Source organism: Sorex fumeus, unplaced genomic scaffold, assembly GCF_029834395.1.
Source record: "Sorex fumeus unplaced genomic scaffold, SorFum_2.1 ptg000029l, whole genome shotgun sequence".
Lineage (NCBI taxonomy): Eukaryota > Metazoa > Chordata > Mammalia > Eulipotyphla > Soricidae > Sorex > Sorex fumeus.
This window is the reverse complement of record NW_026606086.1, coordinates 8,888,496-8,903,295: the sequence shown is the minus strand read 5'-3', so window position 1 is coordinate 8,903,295 and position 14,800 is coordinate 8,888,496. Positions and strand designations below refer to the sequence as shown.

At 49.5% G+C, this 14,800-nt stretch overlaps 2 protein-coding genes across 2 annotated transcripts in view; one reads left to right on the top strand and one right to left on the bottom strand.

Moving 5' to 3' along the window:
- Positions 1-12,398: 12,398 nt before the first annotated feature.
- On the bottom strand, positions 12,399-13,160 carry LOC130024621 (proline-rich protein HaeIII subfamily 1-like). The gene has a single exon (XM_056115323.1). It carries the CDS (start codon positions 13,158-13,160, stop codon positions 12,399-12,401), a length of 762 nt encoding a protein of 253 aa, XP_055971298.1.
- The window catches only part of MYO5A (myosin VA), a 231,238-nt gene continuing 229,592 nt past the window's right edge, over positions 13,155-14,800 (top strand). The window contains exon 1 of the mRNA XM_056115278.1: positions 13,155-13,185. Within this exon, the coding sequence (XP_055971253.1) occupies positions 13,159-13,185 (27 nt within the window). The 5' untranslated portion in view covers positions 13,155-13,158. The remainder of the gene's footprint in view (positions 13,186-14,800) is intronic.

Genomic DNA, 14,800 nt, shown 5'->3' with positions numbered 1-14,800 from the left:
CTAGGCTTCCTCCACCCAGATCCCCCATCTTCCAGTAGCTAGGCGTTACACCCACCAACGGTACTCGCTGTGTAATCACATCAATGGCCAAGACCCAGGAACTATAAAGTCAATCTCCCAGAAGCAAATGTGACCATGCAAGTCTTATTGTCTAGTTCTGCTCTCAGAGAACCCTGCAGGCTATGGAGAATATCCTGCCCTTATGGCAGAATCTGGCAAGCTCCCCGTGGTGTATTAGATATGCCAAAACCCAGTAACAATGATGGGTCTCATTCCCCTGACCCTGAAAGAGCCTCCAATGTGGCACTTCTTAAAATCTTAGGGCTAGGACGAATGGAGACATTACTGGTGCCTGCTCAAGGAAATTGATGAGCAATGGGATGACAGTGATACGGTGGTACAGTGTTTAGAGATCACTCCTGGTGATCATATGTGATTTCAGGAATTGAACCTAGGCTGACAGCGTGCAAGTCAAGCACCTATACCCATTGTACTATCTCTTTGCTTCTGTCCTAGTTTCCAAAAAGGTAATCAAAACAAAAAAAGATGCAGAACCAGTGATATAGGGCTGGAGTGATAGGACAGTAGGGAGGGTGCTTCCCTTGCACACGTCTGACCCGGGTTCAATGCCCAGCACCCCAAATAGATTCCCTGAACCCCACCAGGAATCATTTCTGAACTCAGAGCCCTGAGCCCCACCGAGTGTGCCCCCACCCTGCCCCCAGCAAAAAATACAAAATACCAAAAGATGGTTGACATTGGCTGGTGGCTTGATCCAGGGTAGAATCACTGAATCTAGGGGTACGGTACTGCCAGCAGGTCAACCTTTACGTGTGGGGCGGTGAGTGCATCAGCAGCCTGACGGTGCCTTCAGGCTTCCTGATACCCCAAAATTAATGCTGTGCCTTTGGTCAGACCCCTAAAACTTGGGACAAAGTTTCTCAAGAAATTAAGCTGCCCGAAGTTAAGCATGTGGGAGCCACACCCACACTTCCGACTCAGCTATACAAGCTCATTTATCAGCCATATTTCAGAGACCCATAAATAAATCTCGAAAGAGATCAAAAGCCGCAGTTAATCTTGGACCTGCTCATGGCTGAACAGACAGGGAGGTAAATGGGAGGGGGTCAGGTTAGCCTGGTGCCCACCCAAACAGAACCACTGGCAGCCACTTGCTCCCACAACCAAAATCACCACATGCCCTTGCCAGACTCTACTGTCTCAGGGCAGACCTCACCGAAATATTAAGCTGTTGAAAATTCGGGTATTTGTGTTTGAAATCTCCAGGCTTTCTCGGAGTTAGGATGGGTTACCTCCCCCACTCCCCTGTACTCTTAGAAGCACCAGCAGTAACTCCCATGAACCAACTCCAGCACCATCATGTAAGCTCTTCTACCGGCCTTGCTTCAGAGACCCATAAATAAATCTTGAAAGAGATTTAAAAAGAAAACAAACCACAGTTAATCTTGGACCCACACAAGCCTGAACAGATGGGTTAATAGGAGGGGGGTGGGTTAGCCTGGTGCCCACCCAACCAGAGCCCCCGGCAGCTGCTTGTTTCCACAATTCAAAATTGTCACCATACCCCCATGACTTGACTCCACCATCTCAGGACAGACCTCACTGACATAAAATCTGCTGAAAATTTGGGTGTGCGGGTTTTCTAACTGAAATCTCCAGGCTTTCTCGGGGTTGGGATGGGCTACCTCCCCCCACCTCCCTGTACTTCCAGAAGCCTTGGCATTCACGTCCACACCCCATAGATTCCACCCAGTTAAAAAGCTATTTCCAGACTTACCATCCCAATAAAAATATTCAATGTCCAGAACAAACACGATGACCTCTTAGCACCTGTATTGCTAACCATAATACATAAAAGGGAAAGGTGAGAGAAAGAAAGAAAGTGTCTTGCATAGAGGGAGGCTGGGGTGGGGAGTGGGGTGTTGGGGGATGGTGGGAGGGAAACAGGGGACATTGGTGGTAAGATGGGTGCTGGATCCCATTTGTATGACTGAAACCCAATTATGAACAGCTTTGTAATGGTCTACCTCACAGATAGTCAATTAAAAAAATTTTAATAAGTTAATGTGGACTTCATGCCCATTTCAGTTAGATTAATTAGTGGCTGAATAAATAGCAGTTCTCCTACATTAAAATGGAAAAAAAGAAAATCAACTGTCTCTATCTATGTCAACTTGAATCTGTCATTTTCAGTACTAAGAAGATTCTGCCCCTACCACATGGAAGGAAGAATGCGTATGGTTGTGGATACCAAGTAAGAGTGGTGACTAAGTACCCCAAATCAAGTAATTCAGGAATATCCAGACACTATAAAGCAAGCAATTGCTATAAATTTGGGAAGATCTAAAACAATCAACAGACAAAATGTATCAGGCTTCTGCTAAACAGCAAGCGGATGACATGCAGACTAGAAGACTGGTGTAAAGGAACAGAGATATCAGTTAGAATATAGAATTAAAGTCATTTATACTAAGGACAAAAATAGTTTGTACAAGGGTGTAGCCCTTATGGAAAACAGCATAGAAGTTTCTCAAAGAAATTAAAAATAGACAACCAAGTAATCCAACAATTACACTCTGTGTATCTATTCAAATAGCACAAAGACCCAATTTGAAAGATGCTTCCCTGTGTTCACTGCAATGCTATTTACTATAACTGTCAAGATCAGGAAACAACCCAGTGTCCCACAACAGAGAAATGAACAAACAAGATGTAGCACAGTTGACAAGAGGGTTCAGAGGGTTGGTGTGCATGCTGTGTGTGGAAGCCCAATCCTTGGCCCCTGGTGGTCTCCCCAGTACCCTTGGGAAGCACCACCACCTCCACCACCACCACCACTACCATCCCCACACACAGTTGCCCTGGAGTATTTCAGGGTGTGGTCTTCAACAATAGCAAAGATGTTGGCTACTCAACCATAAGAAAGAAGTAGGTAAGAAAGACAATTATCAGACAAACAACTGGTCTGGGTGGTGTAGAGAATCAAAGCAAGGAAATGGACAAAACCAGAGGAAAATAGACCATAGACCATTGCTAGTAGGGAGTGTGGGGACGAGAGAACAAGGCTGTAGCAGAGCCCTTCTGTCCTCCTACTGGCCAACCTCCACCTCATTGGTGCAGGGCTGGTCAGTATTGGTGGGAGGGGTCGAGACAGATAAAAGTTGGCATGCTAAGGCCTTCTCCCACCAGGAGGCGGCTATCAAGATGCACACAAGCTCTACTTCTGCAGTGCAGCATCAGAATTTTATCCGGACCAGCTAAATATTCTGGGATCAAAGGCTGGAGGGAGAGTTTTGCTCTTGGCAGGAAAGGGAAAGTCAGTCCGGTGAGTCAACCTAGGACTCCTTCTTACTCAGGAGTCCCAGGTTGGAAGCCCATTCTTTTTTTTTTTTTTTGCTTTTTAAATTTTATTTATTAAAAGACTTTTTTATTTCTATCGAGGCACAATAGATTTACAATACTGTTAATCATACTTTTCATGCATGCATCATTCAGACACCACACCGGAGTGCCTGCTTCCCTCCACCAGGGACACCCCTTACCCTGCCCCCTTGGAAGCTCAGTTTTTGTTTTTCTTTTGTTTTGTTTTAAATTTGTATTCGTGAAACACCATGAGGTATAGTTGTAGACTTATAAATTTTTGTGCTTGGGTTTCAATTATACAATGATCGAGTACCCATCCCTCCACCAGTGCCCATTTTCCACCACCACTGATCCCAGTATCCCTCCCACCCCCTATCCCCCCATCCCCCCCATCCCACCCTGCCTCTCTGGCAGGGCATTCCCTTCTGTTCTCTCTCTCCTTTTGGCTACTGTGGTTGCAAAAGAGGCATTGAGGGGCAATCGTGTTCGGTCTATAGTCTAGTTTCAGCATGCATCTCCCATCCTGGGAGGATCCTCCTAACACCCTTTATTTTGGAAGCCCATTCTTGCAGAAAAGAATTTCAGGAGTAGAATGAAGTAAAGAAATTTTATTAAAAGGAGAGGCGGGGGTCGGGGCCTGGAGAGACAGTCCAGCAGGTAAGACAGTTGCCTTGCGTGCCATTGAACTGGGCTCAATCTCCAGCACCACTTATGATTTCGTGCGCCCTTCCAAGAGTGCCCTCTGAATAAAAAGTCAGAGTTAATCCTTAGGACCACAAGGTGTGAGCCCCAAAACAAAAACAAAAAACAACAAAAACAGAAGAAGAAGAAGAAAAAGAAGAAGAAGAAGAAGAAGAACAACAACAACAACAACACAACAACAACAACAACCCAGGATATTCGTCATTAGTGGAGCACTTAAATTTCTGTTTTTTAGCCATATGGTTCATGGAATCATAAGTAGTTAAGGCTATATTTGCCTTGCACACAGCGATGCTCAGGGGTTACTCCTGGCTCTGTACTCCTGGCAGTGCTTGAGGACCATATGAGATGCAGGGATAGAATCTGGGTGGGCTATGTGCAAGGCAAATACAGCCTTATCCACTATACTATCACTCCAGCACTGTGGAGCACTTGCTTCACATATGTGAGGTCCTGCATTCAATTTCTGGTACCCTCCTGCTCCCAGCAACAAGGAACAATCCCTGAGCTCTCTGCACCTCTGGTGCGTGTGCTTGTGTGTGTGTGTGTGTGTGTGTGTGTGTGTGTGTGTGCACGCATGCACACACGGACACATACACACACACACACACACACGAAAATGTATTCAAGGGAGAACATGGGACATGGGTTGTCTCTGGAGAAAGGAGAAAGCTAATTGGAATTTTAAAAAGTGATAATATACAGGTTTTTCTACAACTGCCTTCGTCTAGAGTTCTCTGTACAGATAAAGAACTATTGGGCCAGAGTGATAGTACAGGGTACTTGCCTTGCATGGGGCTGCCTCAAATTTGATCCCTGGCATCCCATATGGTCCCCCAAGGCTGTTAGGAGTGATCCCTGAGCACTGCCGGGTGTGGACCCCAAAACAAAACAAACCGAAACAACCTATTGCTAGACTGTTGTTGGAAGGAAAGTGTATTCAGCATGTGGCCTTTTGTTCCTGCTGAAGCTTCTCTTGTGATGAGGTCCAGTCCCAGTGCTCTCTGGGGCTGGGGCTGGTGTCAGGGTGTTACCAGGTCTTAGTTCCTGCATTTCCAAGGAGACTTAGGCCTCCTTACCTTGGGGCTGGCAAATAGGCTGGTGGAAAACATCATTTCTTTTTTAGATCATATCTTGTTTTTATTTTTTCCCCAAACTCATTGTCACAGGCCCCTTATCTGACAGTCAACCTACCAACATACCTCAAAACTCTTACTCAGTTCTGACTGCAGAACTAAGATTGCAGAGAGTGGCGGGGACTGAAAGGGTTCAAAAAACTGTGGTCGAGGGATATTAAAAATTTGGTTGTGGGGGCTGGAGCGATAGTACAGCAGGTTGGGCGTTTGCCTTGCACGCGGCTGACCTGGGTTCGATTCCCAGCATCCCATATGGTTCCCTGAACACTGCCAGGAGTAATTCCTGAGTGCATGAGCCAGGACTAACCCCTGTGCATGGCTGGGTATGGCCCAAAAAGCAAAAAACAAAAAAAAAAAAGAAAGAAAGAAAAGAAAATTTGGTTATGGTGTCAAACTGTCCTAAAACTTATAAGACAATTGTCAAATAATATTAAAACTTGTAATACAATACTACCTAAATTAAAAAATACTTTCAGAAGAAAAAAGTGAATATACCTAATTGCATAATTAAAAATATATAATTTTAAACTACACTTAAATATATATTTAAAATATGTACAAATGAGGTAATTCTGTTGAATAAATATGTAAAATAAAAATATATTTAAAAAGTGCCAAAATCTACTTTTATTTTAGATTGGACAAAGAGAATTGTGTAAAATGATTAGACTGCTTAGGAAGGCAAAGATAAAAGTTATTTTAACAAGCTTTGTGTACAGAGTTTTTTGGGTCTAAACTTCTCATCCTTGATAAGAATGTTACTTTCCTGGTTGGGAGACAGCACAAGTTTAGTCTGTGCACAAGTCTGGTATGTGCCAGGCTCAGGGTACAGCTCACAGCCCTCATCCCCGTGCCACTGGCTATGGCCATTGCAAAAATAAAATGTCCCCATGGCCAAAGAGACAAGATGTTTTCATGCGGCTGACCCTGGCTGATCTCCAGCACAGCATATAGTTTCCCCAATACAACCAGGAATGAACCCTGAGCACAGAGCTAGGAGTAAGTCCTGAACACAGCTGGATGTAACCCAAACAAAAACAGACAAACAAAATGTTTCCATCTCCTAGTTCTGGGCTGGAGTGATAGCATGACAGGTAAGACATTTGCCTTCAACATGGCCAATCTGGGTTCTATTTCTCCATCCCTCTCAGAGAGCCTGACAAGCTACTGAGAGTATCTCGCCTACACGGCAGAGCCTGGCAAGCTCCCTGTGGTGTATTTGATATGCCAAAAACAGTAATGATGAGACTCACAATGGAGATGTTACTGGTGCCGGCTTGAGCAAATCATTGAACAACAGGACGACAGTGCTACAGTGCTTCTAGTTCTATCCTTACCTATAGTTCCCTGAGTACCAGCAGGCATGACTCCTGAGCACAGAGCTAGGAGTAAGCCTGAGCACTGCCAGGCATGGCCCCCAAGCTCCCAATACACAAATAAAAAATTGTTTTGCTAACTGAGCTATTGTACTAAGAAAACCCTCTAAAGTCCAAGGACAAATGAATGGATAAAGAATCTGTGTTATCAGTACCCAAAAGAAGAGAGAGAGAACAAGGGGGAATGCCCTGCCACAGAGGCAGGGTGGGACAGGGGGATGAGGGGTGGGAGGGATGCTGGGACCCGTGGTGGTGGAGGATGGGCACTGGTGGAGGGATGGGTACTTGATCATTGTATAACTGAAACCCAAGCACAAAAATTTGTAAGTCTATAACTGTACCTCATGGTGTTTCACTAATTAAAAAAAAAAAAAAGAATCTGTGTTATGTATACACAATGGAATACTATGCAGCAATAAGAAAAGATGAAATTTTGTTTGATGAAACGAACAGATCTGGAGTCTATCACATTAAATAAAAATTGACTGGAGGGAAAAGGAATGATGCCGGCTGATCTCATTTAGAGATTTGTGTTGTAGAGAGAAGCAAGAAAAGGGGAGAGACAGTATTTGTATAAAATCTTTGAGGGCGGCCAGGGGGAGGCCCCAACGGCTCTTCCCCTCGCTGTCCGCATTTGGGGTGGGCCCCGGGCCGCTCGTCCAGCTGGGGCAGCCCGGGACATGGGGCAGACAGTGGACGAAACGAGGGCCAAGCTGGTTGATTTGTCAGATGCCATTTATTCCATTCTCCTCACGCGCCTGCCCCAGTCTCCCTGAGCCCCCCATTGTAGTCTCTCACTGCCTCTCATTCCCATCTTCTCCTGTCTCTCCCACTCATCTCTCAGCGCCATCTCGCAGCCTGGTCTCTCTCTCTCTCTCTCTCTCTCTCTCTCTCTCTCTCTCTCTCTCTCTCCCCATGTGCCTGCTCCTGTATTCTTCTACATTCTTCTCTCTCTGTCCCCCTTGCTAGTCTCTCCACTGGTCCATCATGCTACCCTGCTCTCTCTCTCTCTCTCTAGCTCTCTTGTCTCTCCAACTCTGCCCAGCACTCTTGACCCACACTGAACCCAGTCAGGTAGCAAAATCAACATAAGAAAGCCCTTCCTGAGGGCCACCAAGTTCAAAGGGAACACCACTTAAAAGGTATTCCAAAGCCCTTTCTGACTGCCCCAGCCCAGATACCTCTTAAGGTGTTTTTCTCCTTTCCTCAGTCCAATAACTCTATCAACATCTTAATACTAGTTATTTTTGTATGGACACAGTAAGAGATAACATTGAGGCTTGTAGGGCAGCTCTCCTGGGAACATCTTGCCACAGACTCAGACTACAGCGCTCAGTCCAGATTAATCATTCCTAACCCTAGCAGGGTCTAGTTATTACTTTTTGGATCATGACAGCATTTGTCCATGACCACGCTCTTAACTTATAATTAAGCATTATGGCACTTTGGCCAGGCCCATCTTGATGCCAGGGTAGCACGTAGCTTACCACTTGCTCTGGTTCCATCCAGTCCCTTGTCAGGACCCTGCTCTTGAAGGCACCAGGAAGAAAGGGCAGCTGAGGCTTAGATGAGAGAACAGTTGCCCAGGAGGAAGATATCACTGAGAGTCACATAACAAAAGCATAGCTTATACTGTCTTCTTATGTCCATACAAAAAGGACATTGCTCTGAATAAACTATGCAAAGGACTTAGGGAGAAGAGAAAAACAATACTTGCAAGTCAACAGAGCACAAAGAAAGAAGTTACAAATAAACACAGAGGAATGGGGGCACTGTGATGGGAGCAACCCAATAAACCTAAACTACCTGAGGCTATGCAGGAAGGACAAAACAGTGTTGTCCTACATCTCCCCCTTTTTCTTTTTACAAAAACACACAATTTGAAACAGAAGAACAATTCCAAATACGAAACAGTCTCATTAGTTGTAGTAAGATTTCAGTCCAACCTGGACCCAGAGCAGTGCTTGTAGTAAAGCGTCCAATTGGCTTACACTGTCCAGGAGTGATGAGAGTCTCCAATGATGAGAGTCATTTAATCCCATTATGAAGAAATGAAGTGTCTGGATCAAAACTGAAGAGTTGTTCCTGTAACAGCATCAGTAGTGGTTGCAGCAATGAGTCCCAGGGGAGCAGCTATTAGTAGTCTGATAAATTTCAGGAAGCACTGGATCAGTTGGGGAGCACTGGAACAAGAGCGTCACAACTTCTGGCAGGAGTACTTCAGTAGGGGAATGCAGCCATTCTCTGGTCAGGATCATCAGCAGTCATAGATGTGCAACCTAGTTTATGTTCGAGAAAAACACTTTTTAAAAGTTTTCAGAGGCTTTGACCATCAGGGTTTGGTCTCCATGCCTGTGAGTAGAGAAAAAGACAGAGGGAAGCTCCAATACAAATGGGCATCCTAGAGAAAAAAGAAAAGTTATTCCTGTTAAAAGTCATCTCTTCTTCAGGAGCCGAGGCATCTGTGAATTCATTCCAAGAAAAGGGCAAAAAATTATTAATTCAAAATATGGAGTCCTGGCTTTGTCCAATCCACACCTGTAAAAAGAGAGGTATAAGGAATGCTTTAATGTGAACTCATGATGTGTTAAAGGAGCTAGAGGCCTTGCTGTAGATGCTCTGACGCTGGTTCCTCTTCTTTCCCCTTGTGACTTCCAGCTGAAATCATTCTGGCGATGGCTTGGGGCTGGAATTTGAAGGGTTGTAAGCCTCTGGCGGCCTGAGATCCAATCAGGTGGATGAATTTGACTTCTGATGGGAAGTAATGGGACCCAAAGTTCCTAGTGTGGTCATCATCGGTTGAAACAAAAGCATAGCCTTTTCCTCCAATGAGGAGTTTCCCTGCTACATTCAATTGAGAAAATGCTTCCTTTTTTGTCTTTGATTTAACATGCCATATATCCACTGAATATGGAGAGGTGGTGGGCTTAAAGCCGCAGTGTTCTCTTAAAAGTCAAACTGCTTCTCCCTAAGAATAGCGCCTACAGTGCCTTGTGAGATTGGTCCCTTTATACCGGAATTTAATTTGTGACACTGGGCAGGGGTTATAGTAACCGTATCATGGCAGGAAATATCCAAGACTGCCATCACTGGCTGCAGCGATTGTACTGATTGGAGCTCTGAAACTCCACACTGGGGAGAGGGGCTGCAGCTGGGAACATCCTCTGAAATTGTGGGACCTGTGGCTGGTGCCCTTAAACGTTTCCCGAATTGGGGTCAATAGCTGCATCAAAATTGAAGCAACAGTCTCTGGCCCAATGATTTCCCCTCTTACACCTGGGACAAGGCCCAGGAGGTGCTCTCTCAGTAGCACGATCAGGAGGTGCCTAGCAATCTTTATGAAAGTGGCCTGGTTCTCCACAATTAAAACATCTTTTCTGAGCTTATAAGGCATAGACCTCAACAGGCTTCATCTGCACCTTATGTTTAACAGAACCAATATTTTGACATGCTTTCAAGTGCCCCATTATGTCCTCCTTCTCCTTAATATGGAGCAGAATGGCCTGGCAATCCCCGTTAGCGTTTTCAAAGGCTAACAGTTTTGATAAATACTCTTAAGTTTCCTTCCCCTTAACCTGCATTTCAATGGCTTCCATCAACCTTCCTATGAGGTCTGCATAAGGTTCTGAGGCCCTCTGGACAATTTTTGTAAAACTTCCCTTAAATTCCGTGTCTGCATCAATCCTCTCCCATGCATGCAGGGCTGCTTCACGGACATGAGCAATAACAGCACCAGGCAAAGTGACTTGCCTTTTTGGGTCAAGTCTCTGAATCATGGCTGTTAATATGCTTAAGTGGTGCCCAGAGTAAGTTCTTGGACGTGACTGCCAGAAAACTGGAAGGGCGGGGAGATGGGGGTAGTCGCCTATCTACAACTCCATGAAGCCTGGAGTTTTTAGTCACTGGTCTTGCATACCTGGATTTTTCAGCAGATTCTTTCTCATGCGTGGGGGCTTGGACAGAGCCTGTGAAGGTCAGCAGTGGGTGGACCCAACTTGGATTGGGTTCTGAAGGTTTGCAGCTGCTGGAGCTCATTTGGGGCAGGTGGAGGGACATATCTGCCCCCCTCTGAGGTGCCCGCGTGAAATCAGCCTGTTGTGAGTTGGGGCGACATCTCTATGACGTGCTGTTCTCCTCTGAGATTCATTTGTGAGTCTCTGAATCATGGCCATTCATGCACTTAAATGGCCAGCTTTTGATCTCTTTTGAGATTTATCTATAGGTCTCTGAAATAAGGTCAATGAATGATCTTGTATAACTGAGCCAGAGGTGGTTTGTGGGTGTGACTCCCACTTTTAGCTGTTTAATTTCTTGGGAAACTTGATTCCAAGTGTTGAGATCCAGCCAGTGGCAAGTTTGGGGTGTCAAGAAGCCTGACAGTACCATTAGGCTGCTGATGCACTTGCCCCTCAGGTACAGGTTGACCTGCTGGCAGCACCATACCCGGGTTTTAGGCACTTTGATGATAGTGAATCGTGTTAAAAATATATCAAAACCATAAAAATTAATCTATTGTAAACATATCACCTAAGCTACAATAATAAAAAAAAAAGAAACTCTTGAAAAAATTGTTACTTTCCTTCTTGTATAAGGAGCACATCTGTCATATAGGACTATAATCTCCGACTTTTAAGAAAAAAAGAAAAAAATGTTAGAGCATTTTCCTTGTATTTCAGTTTCACAAGAGTCCTTGTTGCAAAAGAGTCAGTATTCTGAAGTCACATCCTCTGGGGTCACCTGTCCCGAACCCCTTGTATCCTCTGCATCTTGCAACAGTCCTAGATCTTGTTTAAGGGTAAGACTCCCTTAGAAATGGCAAGAAGTGGAAGATAGGCCTCTGACATCACCATCATAAGGATAGTCATATCTGTGCCATGAAAGGGGGGAATTGAGAACCATGGAAGAGGTTTGTAAAATTAGAAGAGGCAGAGAGGGTTTTGCAGGTCTTTGGATGCTGTGGCCATTCCCTGTGGCATCCCTGTGGGAGACTGCGGACAGTAAGCGAAGGGAAGGAAGCTTGTGTTTTAGGGACTGGCCTTGTGTGATGGCATTCTTTTCAGAAAAACACCAGATTCGCCAGCAGGAATGATGCTCTGGATAAAAAGCTACCCAGGGACCTTCGAACTAAAGACATGAAAGAGAAAAACACACTAAAAGGGTGTGTGTGTAAGAGAGTGAGAGCAAGAGTGAAAGGATCACACTCAAATACAGGTGTTGTGTTTGTGTGCGCATGTGTGAGGTTTGAGTGACAAGGTGACCACACAAAATATGGGTGGTCTGTGTGTGAGGAGTGTGTGTATGAAAGAGAGACTTTGGAAGTTGTTAAAGTGTGGATTAGGAGGAGGTAGGGGATGAAGTAAGGGTCCGGGTGAAAGACCACCTTTGTAGGGTGCACCTCGAAAGCTGTATTTAAGGCTTCTTTGACCTTTTGATACAATCCTGTGACCTTTTTGTTAAATTACAGTATAGACTTTGCACAAAGGCACCCGGTAATTTTCAGGGGTCATGAGGAGATCCGCAGGTGGCACCAGGAACCCCATAATCATCAGTGGGGTACAGGAGAGGCTGGGAACCAAGTATGGGGGCGCCTTTGCAGTGACACAGTTCTAGGAAAGAGCCAGAGCAGCCCGGGCCGCCGGGGTTGGTCCCCGTTTCCAGGCCCGCAGGGGCGGGGGGACTCGGTGTCCTGCGGGGAGGGGGCCTGCTTTACGTCCGAGCTCCCGGCTGAGAAAAAGCCCGCCGGGGCGTTCTGGGTTATTCCGCGACCTTCTCGAAGGCGCCCGGTCCCTCGGGCGTGTCCCTAGAAATGCGCGCACGGCCAGGACCCTGTCGTCCGGAGCCCGGGCACCAGCCGCGAGCCTTCCGGCCCTGGCTCGCGGGGGTCGCGGGGTGCGGCGCGGGTGCAGCTCGGGTGGACGGGGATGCTCGGGGCGCGGGTCCCGCGGGCGGGAGGCTGGGATGCTCGGGGCGCGTGTCCCGCGGGCGGGCGGGGATGCTCGGGGCGCGGGTCCCTCGGGTGGGCGGCGGGGATGCTGGGATGCTCGGGGCGCGGGTCCCGAGGGCGGGAAGGGATGCTCGAGGCGTGGGTCTCGCGGGCGGGAGGGGATGCCCGGGGCGCGGGTCCCACGGGCGGGCAGCGGGGATGCTGGGATGCTCGGGGCGCGGGTCCCGCTGGCGGGCGGGGATGCTCGGGGCGCGGGTCCCGCGGGGCGGCGGGGATGCTGGGATGCTCAGGGCGCGGATCCCGCGGGCGGGCGGGGATGCTCGGGCGCGGGCGCGTCGCGCGCGGGGCTCGGGCTCGGGCTCGCGCCGCCCCCCGCGGTCCCACAATGCACAGGGCGGCGGCGGCGGCGGCGGCGGCGGCGGCTGCGGGGCAACCGGGGGCTCGCGGCGGCCGGCGGGAGGCGGGAGCGAAGGCGGCGCCCCCGCGCTCCGCCCGCGCCTGAGGCGCCGCGCCCGGCGTCCGCCCCGCCCGCCCGCGCGCCCGCACGCCCCGCCCCGGTCCCTCTCCTCGGCGCGGGCGGCGGCGGGCAAGGCGCAGCCTCTGCGGCGGCGGAGCCATGGCCGCGTCCGAGCTGTACACGAAGGTGAGCGCCGGGCCGGGGGGCGGCGGGCCGGGCCGGGCCGGGAGGGCGGCGGGCCGGGCCGGGCCGGGCCGCGCGCCCCGCGCCGCCCCGCAGCGCCCGCTCGGCCCCGCGCCGCCGCCGGGGGTCGGGGCCCGGGGACGCGCTCCCGGGAACATGGCGGGCGGGGCCGCGGCCGGGAGATGCTCGCGCCGGGGCGTCACGGGCTCCCGCGGCTGCAGATGCCGCCCCCGCCGCCGCCACGCTTCGCGCCCGGCCGGCTCCGCTCGCCCCCCGCGGGCTCGGGGCTGCGGCGGGGGCAGCGCTCGCCCCCCGCTCCCGCTAGGCCCACGGTACCGCGCGCCCGGGAGGATGTCCCCGGCCCCCCGTCTGGGGACCGGCGCTGGCGTTTTCTCCGAGCCCCGCGAGCAGCTGTCGCCAGCTGTCACCCCGCTGGCAGGTCCCGCCGAGCCCCGCGCTCCCCGGCGCGTCTGCGGCAGGCGCGCGTCCCGCTTCCGGCCCCGGGGTTCGGGGGCGCCGCGCGCGCGCGCGGACCCGCGGCGGCCGGGGGTCCCGGTGGTGGTACGGGGACCGGGCGGAGACCCGAGCCGGTGCGCCCGGCCTGTCGCTTAGGCGTTCGGAGCCGGGGTCATCCGTGAGCGCGGGGAGGAGGCTCTCTCTCTTCGCGTCCCCGGGGCTGCGGGAGACGCGGGCTAAGAATAGCCCGGGAAGCTTTTGTAACCAGGTGGATTTCGGTACCCAGAGGAGAAGGATGCTTCAGAGTTACTCTGCGAACGCCGCGTCTAAGGGGCGCGAGGGGGCCCAGGTGCTGTCTGTTCCAAGTGCTCAGCCAATAACAGCTCTCTTCCTCTGTATAGTGAAGGAATTGGTTATAGAAATTGGTTACTTTGTATAGCTTTCCCGGCTCCCAACCCTACACTGTCGAGAATCCATCTTTGATCTACCGAATTATAACCCACTGGAAGTAGAGACCGATAGGATGGGGAATTGATCGTGGATTTTGTGTCTCGTTTTCTTGGCTTTGGGAGGTCCTAGCCGGCGGTGCTCAGGGCCTGCTCCTGGTGATGCGCAGGGGTCCGAATGGGGTGCCGGGAGTTGAACCCAGCTCAGCTCTGTGCAAAGCATTGCCCTACCCGCTGTAATATCATTTTGTCCCCAGGTCTTGGGTTTTGTATCTGTTTTTTTCTTCCCAAGGCAATTTATAAGGGGGGTGGGGAGGAAGAGAACAGTGATTTTAAAATCGCAGAGTTTTTGAGCTTTGGCCGTAACCTGATGACATTGAGAAATTTACCTGGTCATTGTTGAGGGCTGATTTCGATGTCATGAAGTTGAGCTGAAGATGCCTTTTCGACCTCCAGCACTGCAACAAAGTGTGCAAACCCACGGCCAAGTGGGTGCAACTCTGGGGCATCTTAACAACAGTAGCAAAAAGAAAGAGGGCCTCTTCCAAATACACATGTGCCTGAGAATGATCACTCTGCTCTGTTGGCTGGTGGTTTTTGTGAATGGGCTATAGATTAGTGCTAGGCAAGTTATTGAACACCTCTTGCATGCCAGATACTCCACTTAATGTTGAGTGGTTCTAAGGGTGGAAACAACCACTGTCTTTTTCTCAAAG